The sequence below is a fragment of the Triturus cristatus genome, chromosome 7 (genome assembly GCF_964204655.1).
Source record: "Triturus cristatus chromosome 7, aTriCri1.1, whole genome shotgun sequence".
NCBI lineage: Eukaryota > Metazoa > Chordata > Amphibia > Caudata > Salamandridae > Triturus > Triturus cristatus.
The window spans coordinates 417,227,028-417,239,298 of NC_140590.1; the positions used below are offsets into that span (position 1 = coordinate 417,227,028).

The 12,271-nt window shown below is 46.2% G+C and overlaps 1 protein-coding gene across 7 annotated transcripts in view; it reads left to right on the plus strand.

Annotated features, from left to right (window-relative positions):
- The window catches only part of LOC146809833 (histo-blood group ABO system transferase 1-like), a 691,528-nt gene that overhangs the window by 490,352 nt on the left and 188,905 nt on the right, over positions 1–12,271 (plus strand). For 6 of the 7 annotated variants that reach the window (XM_085616684.1, XM_085616688.1, XM_085616685.1 and 3 more), the window contains one exon: positions 51–86. The exons of the other annotated variant lie outside the window; for it this stretch is intronic. In XM_085616684.1, coding sequence (XP_085472810.1) covers positions 51–86 — 36 coding nt within the window. The remainder of the gene's footprint in view (positions 1–50; positions 87–12,271) is intronic. 7 annotated transcript variants of the gene reach the window in all.

Genomic DNA, 12,271 nt, shown 5'->3' on the forward strand with positions numbered 1-12,271 from the left:
CTCTTTTTTTATATCAATATGTTATCCCTCTTCCTTTACTGTCCTTTCAGATTAAGCTATGAGAATTCAAACATCTTTCAACATCCGTAAGTGTTTTTGTACCTTTATTTTCTATGAGCACATTTGTTTTTAAAAAATTTGTGTGTGAAGGAACATTGTATCTCTTGAAATCTCAGACCAAGAAAGTGCAAGCAAGCCACTGATGTGTCTAAACATTAAAAAAATACAAAAATGAGGAGTTGGCCTAACGGCCAGGGCGGCCGACCTCAAATCTGGGGAACTGGGTTCGAGTCTCGGCAATGGCGCTGAACATCCTGTGATTCTGGCCAATCACTTAATCGCCCTGTGCCTAACAAAAACCTCATGTAATGCAACTGGTGGTATGTAAAGCGCTCTGATACCTGATTCGGGTCAACTTCGCGCTATATAAAACTCTGCACAGAACTATGCGCAGGAAACCAGGACCTCAGTGTATTGTGGTGTACCAGAAAACTCACCTCCGTACCTAGAACCCCTTTCCGACTAGCATCAGTGTCTCATTCGTTCACTGTGCTATATCGAAGCTACCAATGATTAGACAACCCAGAACAAGCAACTTAGAATTCTCTCAGGAATGGTGGGAATCAAGAACACCTTTTCGTTGTTATTCTCATATCCGTCCACAACATGAGTAATCAGAGACACGGAAAAGTTTAAAAAAATTTATTTTTAACTACGTGCTCTAAGATGTAGCATTTTGGCTAAAATAAGCAAACAAATGATCAGAAATAAAACCATCAGCATTATTACAATTCCATAAAAAACAAAGGGAGAAATCATATTATAATGATAGTGGAAACAGGTCCTATAATACCTTGTGTACCACCCTCCCCTGGCTAATAAGCTAGTTTTATAATAATATTAATAGAAGGTCTCTAGGTTTGCATGGGGGACCCTATACCTCCAAGATCAGCTTAGGTGAATCACATCACAGGATCAGCACTGTTCTCTGTGTCGAGAAAGGATTTCTCCCAGAGTGCCAGCATCATGCATGCAATGCAATATTAAAGGCACCCGAATTTCAGATATTTGCATCTGTGTGCTTGTTGTGTCTAGAGCGTGGGCCGATCAACCTGAATTCAACAGCATACATTGTTATTTGACCTTGACGGTTTTTGCACACAGTGTTCAGACTAAGGTACCAGTGCACGTCTAGGGATGTGAAAAACAGCTACCGGTAGTGGCGTGTGCAAAAGCAGCAAAGTGGCAAGATGGGGTTAACATCTAAAACGCTTATGCTAACATAGCAATGTGTGCAGGCAAAACCCTGCCTTCACTACACCCTCCCTTGATTGGACCACAAACAAAATAGGTAAACAATGTAGGAACGCAGAGTTCAAGTTTGAATGAGTCAGAACCAAGTTCATAATTTGGCAATCCGGGTAATTGGTAGTGAAAGGTTCGAAAGTTTCTGTTGGGGAAAAAAAAAAGATCAATCAGGGATGGTATACAGCCCATTCTGGAGTAAAAAATAAAAACTAAAAAAATTTGAGTTGGTACATGCGGAAGATGGACAACTGCCAATTTAATCCATCAACGTATAGGCACAGTATGTTGCAACAGCTTCCAAGAGGAAGTCATTGTAATCTTCAGTAAATGATTCAGCCATCCAATCTAATAAAGTAAACAAACATACATGTTTGTCGATAACCGGAGCCTCTAGCACCATCAGAGGACAACTTGCGTGTTCTTCGAGATAACTTCGGCTGCAGAATATATATCTCAGTTTCCTAGGATTCCGTGCGCAGCTGCACTGGCCATAATCCCGTTCCAGAACAGTCCAACTCATGAGCCACTAAGGGACTCATCAGTCGATCATAATCCGGGGCAGGAGACGCCATGTTTGATAGGCACAAATCCAGAGCCCATTCAAATGAACAATCTAGGCAATGGAAAACAGGTTGCACGCAAGTAAAGTATGAGAACTGGAAAGACAATCCATGGGCTACGCTCAAAGTGGCCAGAGGTAGTGTTCCATAGTATTCAAGTATCCGGTTGCGCAGTTGGAGCAGCTGGGGCAAGCTGTCGTATGATACAGATCGGGCAGCCATTGCGGAGCAAACAAACTAACATCAGCACACCAGCAGTCAAGGCGAGGAATAACAGAATCCCGCAGAAGACACTGGAAAAAATAGAATGAAAAAATGCCGATATCACACCAAATATTGTTTGGAACGAGGTCACAAGGCCGGAACCCACAACTTTGAAAAAATGAGCCAAGCCAGTTGTTGACAAAGCATTGATTATAGTGTGAATCAAAGCACCGAAATAAAGTGGGAGATAAGTATTTAAAAGCGCATGCACCTCGGTGCGGGTGTTAGCTACGTGAAGGACAAATGTTTCACGAGAGGAAGTTAGGGCAACTTATTTTTGGGCAATAGAGCCCTTATTCTGCTCATCTTGTTGAACTCTGCTTTCAAGGTTGGTATGGAAGGCCAGATGGATACATCGAGTCAACCATGCGGGGGTGGGAAAAGCACATTCTTACAACAGACTACTCGTTGGGAGACAGTTACAATGTACGGAATATCTGCTAGCATCCTGCAACACGCCTCAAATAGCTACCGTTAGCTAATAACGTGAAAGTCGGTGTAATCGCTTGCACAGGATTTCCCTTCAAGATGCAAGCTAAATTTGGTGCGTGCACGTTGCAAGCGCAATGCAATTGGATGTTCCTGCAAACTACTGAGTAATCAGGTGTAGAAGGGCACTCTTCTCCTTTTAAATATACCTCTTTACCCTCTCTCAGACACCTATGTAAATGGGAGTGACCAAACTTCATGGAGAAAAGCAGTACCTAGTGGCTCATATCTGCTCAAGGTATAGTGTTTCATACATGAACTGAACTTAAACAACAGAAAAGGCAGAGTGATTAACCCATGGATAAGCCACATAGCTGAATTAGATTTGGCTACAGAGAATGGTAAAGGTTACAACTTTTCAGTATGCAATAGTGAATATGTGGCATCCTTCGTGGACAAGAACTGTTTAGCAGTCAGATTAAACGGCAGGAATAAAGATGATGTATTCATGTAGTTCCAGGGAACTTTCCCAGCCTTCAATGTTTGTAAAGTCCATGCAAACTGCATTATAGAACGCAATCGATTTTGACCATGGTATAAGACAGACATGTCATCCTGTACAATATCCACAACAGATGAAACAATATTATCTAATGTTTAAATTCTGGAAGAAAGAGTGTTAATGCTATTATCAATGACAGGAAGCACTTTTTCCAAATTTGCTTAATCAATAGCTCTCAATCTAGAAGCATCTTCAATTTGAGACAATTTCCAAACTTCGTTGTATAGCATATACCCATCTTTTGGACCTGCCTTCCACAGGACCCTTAACAAAATCATTCAAATCTCCATCGTCAGTTAATTTGGACAAATGAAGTTTAACTGACGCCAAGGTGGAATGTTTAAGCCAGTTTTGACATAATTTTCCTACCGAATCGGTAGTAATAGAATGGGAGTGTGAGAAGTTGGCCTGATATATGCTGTCCACTAGTTATAGTGGGCACCTTGTATCAGTCCAAACAACCCCTTATGGTAATAGGTTAAAGACAACCTTCATTGAAAGCTATTCGAGTGGTAGCTATGGAGAGCAGCCTTCAGGCTAAGCCTTGAAGGAATGTAAAGCAGCTTGTTTTACCAGTCTATAATCTCTTGAATGACCAAATGAAAGGACAACCACACCAGGTATATATTTAAAATATATGTATTTAAGATAAAACACACCTCTCTAGTCTCTTTATGAGACTGGAGTTCGAAGTACTTAAGTTACAAGTTAGTCATCAACAGTAATAGCACAAATACACGTTTGGGCCCTAGGGGCGTACCAAACCATATACCAATAAAGTGGTATAAGAACCACGACTGAACTAGACACAAGGCCTAGAGCCTGTAGAATCGCTGGGACCCCAAGGAACCACCCAAGGTAGTGACACACGGGACACACGGGGCCGTGTGCAGTGTGTGAACACAGCCGCGGGTCCCCTTTAGCTTCTATGGGCAATGTCGCGTTGGAAATTTAAAGATTAGGGACACTTAGAAATGAATCAGGACCAAACCCTTTTGGACTTGGGAAGTTCTAGGGTTAGCATGCACGGAAGCACCCGAGTACTCGTGTTACCTCACCCAGGGAAGCCGGGTGCATAGGTGTCTTTTGGTGTCGGGTCGAATCGTCGATTTCAATGGAAGCTGGCGAAGAAGTGCTGCTGCCGTGAAGAGGAGAAGTGTCCGAAGCAATCCTAGCCTGGATCTAGAATGGAAGGAACCTGAAAGCAGAGGAGACAGAGTCTGGGTCACTTACCAATGCCCACAGATGTCAGGTGCTTCAGGTGAGTTGACGGGTGTCTTGACTCTTCAGCCTCGAGGTCCAGGAGGCACAGATGATGACCAGGAGCTGAATTCGAGGTGTACTACAAAATCTGTCGAGTGCTGCGGTGTCAGCAACCAGATTGGACCCAGCAAGCTTTGGCAACGGCAAGTCACTTGGAATCAGAGAAAGGACGTCGGTTCAGACCAGCAAGGTCTGGGGGACTCACCCAGTGAGGGTAAGTCGGGGCACATCTGGAGCAACCAGAAAAGCCCAATCAGAAGAGGAGTTGCCCTCGTGGGAACCTACTAGCCAACGGGCTAGCGATCACGTGGAGCCTCGAGTGGTTGCACTGGAAACCGGACCACGGGTCACTCTTGGAGTGGAGGCCAGAAATCTTCAGAGCAGGAGATGCTCAAGGCTGGGGCTACTCTGAGCCCAAAGCACAACTTCGATGGAGACCAGGAAGATGATGGTGTTGCAAATGTTCACGTTGTCCAGGGGTCACGGTGCCACGTCACCCACGATAGCCACGGGCCTCAGCTTTGCTGTGAACTCAGGGTAGCCTCATGGAAGTCTGGAAATCTACCTCTGGTGATGCAAAGACTTCGGCATCCGGCGGGAGCATCAGCAATGCAGACCGGTCAGTTCCTTTTTTGGTGCCTGCCAAGCAGGGGAGTTACTCCTTGACCCCAAGGGAGATTTCTTCAGTCTTCTAGTTGAAGTAGAACGTCGAAGGTCCAGGATATAAATTGCAGAGTTTCATCCAGGGTAATCTAAGGTCGCAAGGACTCGGCTCCCATACTTATACAAAGTTTGGGGGTTGGACATACTCTAGGGACCCACCTATGGGAGGGTTTGGAAAGAGGGGTGGTTACACCCATTTCCTTTGTCCAGTTTCGCGACAGAGCAGGGGCATGTAACCCCTGAAACTGGTTTGAACTGGACTATGCACAGGGACACCAAGTGTGCCCCCAGTGCAGGACTTCAAAGCACCAGAGAGTGCTCCCGCCCAGCCCCAATACACATCTGCCTGTCTGGGGAGGTGGTTACACCTCCCTGGGGCAGGAAACCTATTGTCCAGACCTCCCCTGCTGGATTTTCGGTCAGCAGCAGGAGGCCAGACCCGTGTCTGTGGCAGAGGCATCCATTTTGTAATGCCCGGGCTGTAGAAAGTCCTACCGGGTTAGACCAGTGTGAACATGTCTCTCCCTTTAGAAGGGTGGAATGCTACCCCCGCCGCAAGAAGTGGCGGGGGGGCAGTATTCCAAAGTGTTTAACACCAAACACGACATGTTTCCGTGCAGCCATCCCAAAGTTAGCATTTGGTCAGGCTGCACCACAAACAGCATCAGAGGAGGTTCTCCGAACACTGCAGAGCGGTTCTGCTCATGCAGGGGCACCCTCTCACAAAAAAACAAGCACTCTACCTTCAGGATTGTTCAGGCTTGCCATAGGAGTGACTGATAGGTTTTATATGTGTGTGCAATGGTAGTGATATATAAGCTTGGGCAAAGCATTACGCTACGCTTGCGTAGTTTGCGAAGTTTGCGCTACTTCGCACTACGCAAATTACACGTAGAACAGTGCAAACACGCGTAGCGTAGCGGTCATTTTTTGCTTGCTCGCAGTCCTCAATGCCAAGTTGGCGACCGCGAGCAAGCAAAATTACATCCCGGCGAGTCTTTTTCCTCATTCGCGATCAGCAACAGCAAGTTGCCGATCTCAAGCGTGGAAAATAAACCTCCCGGCGAGCTTCTCAATGCAGGGAGGTCAGGTTTCTCATTGCGAGTGCTCGCATATGCTCGCGACCGCTTGCAATGAGAAACTACCAGTCCGCTTTGAGAAAGCTGCCGCTCGAGTAGAAATCTACTAGAGCAGCAGAAAACGACTGCTTGCACTGCGCAAGATGCAGTTTGCACTAATTGCACAGTGCAGACAAGCATCAGGCACTGTGCAATCTGTGCGAACAGCATCTTGCACAGTGCACTACGCAGTTTGCGAAGCTACGCATTGCTCGCTTCGCGTAGCTACGCGTAGCGCTACTTCGCAAACTACGCCCAGGGTTAGTGATATAGGTAGCCTATACCACTGTAAGGGGTGCAAGCACCACCTTACCCAGGCTGCAATAGCAGACCTGTGGTGCCATTTTGGAGTGCTTCCCAGGGTTGGCATAATACATGCTTCAGCCCATGGTAGGCCTCTAAGGTACCTATGCCATAGGTACATAGTATACTATATAATAGGGGCTTATAAGGCACTCCAGAATCCAATTAGAAATGTACCTAATGTACATGGAAACCATTTTAGAGAGGAAGCAGCTAGGATGGGGTCCTGATTAGCAGGGCCACAGCCAGACTAAGGACGAAAAACAGTGAAACACCCATGTGAAGCAGATCCTACTCTCCTACAGGGAGGTTTCAAACCGGGGGTCAACCCTAACCTGTGTATAGCCTGAACTCAGCCCCAGAAAACGATGTTGACATGAGTCTGAAGTTTTTTGCCATAATAACCATCCGTGGGGATCTAAGTTGGAAATATTGAAGGATGTATTAGTAATTAGTGACTGCAATTCATCAAGGGACATAGCTGTGTGATTATCCCAGGTTGGATAAGCACCCAGGTTAGGAATAGTAGGGGCATTCATTTTTGTAGAAGTAGCCAATCCAAAGCAAGTGGTTTAAAAAAAAGTAGAATTCAAAAATAACATATGGTTCGGGATAAGGCATGCACGATGCAAAGCTTCTGTACCTTGGACTTGCCTGGCTTTAGAACCCCAAACAGATTTAAGAGCAATGGTATCTTTCCACAGCTCACAGCCCCCTATAGTTAATTCATCCATAAAGGACTTCGAATGCAGTAATTTAGTGTGTGTAAGTCTAACTTTGGAAGCCGACTTAGCAGATATTTTATAATAAAAGGCTTCAGGTTTAGATACACTGAAATCGGTAAAATATGTAAACTTTTTCACTAGAGTTGTGGAACTGCCTTCAATGGGAGCTGGACAATGTTCTCATTGTGTATAATTAATGACATTTATAAATGTATTCCCTTTATGCAAGAAATGATTGCCATAGTGTTGGTAACAAAATAACTCTCCATAATTCACTGAGTCTAAATACAAATCTTCAGCATCAAAAGCAGCATAATATTTCAAATCAGATAAAAGAGCCTCAACGGCTTGGACATCCCAAACCTCAGAGCGTATGTTTTGTTTCACAACATCCCCCATAGAAACACAAAGTACATTGGGGACATTAATCACCTCTGTAGGGCCATGAATTTGAAATTTTACAGCATCCCATACAATCCCATCTAGTACAGGCCAGGCAGTAATATTAACACAAGTCTGGTCCCTCTTCATGATGTGTGATGAAGAGTGGGGTGCCACAGTTCCATCAATTAATCTAATTGCAGATCTTTCGGTAAGATAATGTCCATTCACTAGACGAAAAAAGAGAACCACAAATCCAATCGACATAAACAAAAAAATAGATATGAGCACCAGCCAAATGTAAGTCCAAGGGGGAATTAAAAAATGTCTTTTAAACCAAACAGCAAAAATAGAAATTTTCGATGGGGCATTCGATGTTGTAGAGTTAGTGTCAAATAAAAAACGTGACTGGTCAACTGCACTTGATTGCACACCAGGCAACGATACATCTGTGGGATAGGTATACTCAGTATCTTCATGGGGACCACCAACCGGTGGAGTCAATAAAGGATTAGTAACTGTATGCATCTCGATGGCAATGTCAGGCCTTGTCGTATTCGCCGGAGCCAAAACCGAACTTCTCAACATTGCTGGACAAGAGAAGAATCGGCCACTCGTTGTAGTTTGACATTGTCAATGGAGATGTACCTGTTATCCTTGCGACCAGGAAGTGGGGGTAAAATGACTGTTCTCGTACCCTGCACGCCAAGCACTGGAACAGGTGCACGATAAGAGGAGCCAAACTCCTTCTTGTTCTCCACCTTCTCACGGACCAGGTCACCAATTCGAGGTAGCCAGCCAACTACCTGAATCTGAAGTGCAGCATCAGTTGTGGAGGGCAAGTGTTCCTTTGCAAGACTGTCTCGAGCCTCTTGTAGATTCTGTAACACAGCAGAATGATCATCTACATCAAAGGGTGTGGCTGACGCTGCCATGTCTAGACCATCAAGGTCCGGGACAAACATTTTTATGCCAAAGAGCATTTCGTATGGGGTCCACCCACCCAAGAGACCTTCTAGGGAGATTATTAAGTGCACGTTGGATGCTATACAAATGGGCCAACCAGTTCCTGCCAGTACCTAAAACCCTCGCTGTCAAGGATTGCTTTAAGTCACGGTTCATTCGCTCCACAACAGAATTGCCCACAGGCCTATATGGAGACGAAAATTTGACTTGAACCCCTAAAGACCTCATGGCATCCTTGTACGCCTTAGAGGCGATCGCCGGACCCTGATCTGAATGGAGGGTACCACATGCAAAAATTCCCACAAAGACACACAAATCCCTGATGACAGTTTGAGCATCAGCACTGCTTTGTGGCCAGACCCATAGAAAACGCGTGCACGAATCCACTGTAACTAAGATGTACTTATATGCAGTATAAGAGGAGAAAGGACCGCAGTGATCCAAATAAACACATCCAAGTGGTTTATTAGGTATGTACAACTGTGTTTGAGGTGGACGCGCAGCAATCGAAGGTTTAATCTGCTGGCAAATGTCACAAGTAAGGACATAATCACGAGTCTGTTTATACAATCCGCGCCACCAGTAACGTTGTTGTAAGATAGTGACAGTCGCTGAGACACCTGCATGGGCTGAGGCCATACCTTCGTGAGTGGCTGTTATCACAGAAAGTCTACGGTCGCGTTGGGAATCAACCTGTCACCAACGTCGTTAATTCTCACATAGGTAACTTTATAAGGACTTAAATGATAAGAGTATTTAGAAGGGAAACCTCAAGGACAATTATCACCCTTCTAGGTTGCAGCAATGGCTGCCAAGATGTCATCATCAATCTTACTTTTGGATCTCGTAACTGCTGCTACTAGATATGTTGCCACTGCTGTTTTCGCTGCTTCATCAGCTAAACTGTTGCCAAAAGCGTATACCCCTACGCGCTCGTGACCAAGAGTATGATTTACATTCACGAGCGGCATACCTTGTTTAAGTTCTGCGACTCGAACCCAAAGCTTTTTATGTTTGATTGTCCTACATTTGGAATCACGATAATCATTTTGAGTCCAAAAGAATAAATTGTCGTTGAAAGACTGAACACAGTAGTATGAGTCACTTTCAATAAGAGTAGTCACTAGAGGATCAGCAAACTCTAGTGCAAGCACCAGAGCATGTAGCTCTGCCAACTGGGTGGTACAATCACCCAATGTCTGCGTATGCACGACATCAGACTTGAATTCTCCATTCACAAAAGTACCAGCCACTATTGCGCAGGCCGCTGAATAAGCATGCTTAGATTTCGTCGCCGGTTGCGCCGAACCGTCAGTGTAAATGATACAATGGTAATCCTCAAGCGGGCTCAAGGACAGAGTAGCTGTGTGAACAAATTCATATTGTAAATTCTCCTGAGTCTGCAATGAGGCATCAAAGATAAATGTGACAACTGGAGACGTCAAAGAAGTGGCCCATTGTATCCAACGTGGATGCAAAGCTTTAGAATTCGGTACACTGGCCTTCATCACTGCCTCAAGGGCAGGATACGGTGTGACAACCAACATGCGTTTCCCTTGCGATAGCGCTCTCTCTTTCAGAATCGCCATCTGTACTGCAGTCAGCACCTTCTCGACTGTGGAAAAGCGCATTTCAGCTGAAGTGTACAAATGTGACTTGTAAGCAATAGAGACCGTGTCCCCTTCATTAAATGTCAAGTATGTGAAACCCACTGCACCATGCACAAATCTGATTACGAGGTTTGTGTGGTTATCAAGAGTCAATAAGTATTTAGAGGCAAGAAGATCATCCTGCAAAGAGTGCAGTATAGCTGAATGTTCTGGCAGCCAGCAAGATTTGGTAAAAGTAGGTTGTACCAAGGCATATAGCGGCTTGATGAACAAGTTACTTACCTTCGGTAACGATGTATCTGTAAGAAACATTAGTTAGTTAGATTCCTCACCTTAGAATATCCCCAGGCGTCGGACTGGATCCGGAAGATTTTCGTCAGCAATACCCCTTGCGCGTCGCTAGGCGTCGTCTGCGGCTCCGCGTCCGTCGTCGGCGTCGTGCGCCGGAATGACGTCGTTGGAGTACGCCGCCCTCGCGCGCTGATGTCAGTTCTTGTACATAGCTTTCTGCGCCAGGAACGCAGAGCCATGCAAGAGACCGACACTGGTGCCAAAAAATTCTAGGGCCCTGAAAGGGATAGCCTTAACCCTAGATGTCAGTTCGCAGAATGGGGAGGATGGGTTGGTCGGTGAGGAATCGAACTAACTAATGTTTCTTACAGATACATCGTTACCGAAGGTAAGTAACTTGTTCATCTGAAAGAAACACGTTAGTTAGATTCCTCACCTTAGAATAGATACCCAAGCAATACCAACCCCGGTGGTGGGTCTGCGAACCAAGATCACACCAGAAAGTCCTGAAGGACAGAACGGCCGAAGAAGCCATCCCTCCGGACTTGGCTGTCTAGGCAATAGTGCCTGGCAAACGTGTGCAGCGAAGCCCACATCGCCGCCTGACAGATGTCCTGCAAAGGGACTCCCCGTCCCAAAGCAGTAGTAGCCACCATGGCCCGAGTAGAATGGGCTCGCAGCCCAACGGGAGGGTCCTTTTTCGCCAAGGAATAACAGATTTTTATACACAAAACGACCGACCGGGAGATGGTTCGTTTGTGCACAGCTTTTCCCTTCTTTGCACCCATGTAGCCAACGAAAAGCTGGCCGTCCACTCGGAACTGTTTTGTGCGGTCCAAATAAAAGGAGAGCGCACGTTTTGGGTCCAGACGGTGGAGCCGCTCTTCCTCTTTGGAAGGATGCGGAGGCGGAAAGAAGGTGGGCAAGGTGACAGATTGCCCAAGATGAAAGGGGGTCACCACTTTCGGTAGAAAGGAAGGACGAGGCAGAAGGACAACCTTGTCCGGATGAACAGATAGAAAAGGAGGCTTGGACGATAGAGCCTGGAGCTCACTCACCCGTCTAGCCGAGGTGATGGCTACCAGGAAAGCAGTCTTAAGAGTTAGAAAACGAAGAGGACAATTGTGAAGAGGCTCAAAGGGAGCGCATATCAGGAATGTTAAGACAAGATTCAAGTCCCACTGAGGCATTATGAAAGGGACAGGAGAGAACGTGTGAGTAATGCCTTTAAGAAAGCGTGACACTACAGGGGACTTGAAAAGAGAGGGCTGATCAGGAAGCTGTAAGAAGGCAGAGAGGGCAGCAAGATAACCTTTCAAGGTGCCCAGGGCAGAGCCCTGCCGGGCCAAAGAAAGAAGAAAGAGGAGAACCTCAGAAAGAGGGGTGGAAAGGGGATCCACAGCCTTTGCTGTGCACCATGCCACGAATTTGTTCCACCGGCAGGCGTATACCGTCTTTGTGGAGGGACGCCTGGCTGCCAGAATGATATCACAGACTTCAGGAGGCAAGTCAAATGGCATCAACTGCCGCCGCTCAATCTCCACGCATGGAGGTGGAGGCTGGACAGGTTCGGGTGGAGGACCGTCCCCTGCTGCTGCGACAGAAGATCCTCCCGAAGGGGCAGACGTATCGGAGGATCGGTCAACATACTGAGTAGCTCGGGATACCAGTACCTTCGTGCCCAATCTGGAGCCACCAAGATGACTTGGGCCCGGTCGCGCCTGATCTTCATCAGCACTCTGGGCAGAAGTGGTATAGGCGGAAAGGCGTACAACAGACCGCAACTCCACTCGCGACAAAAAGCGTCGCCGAGCGAGTGCCGCCTTGG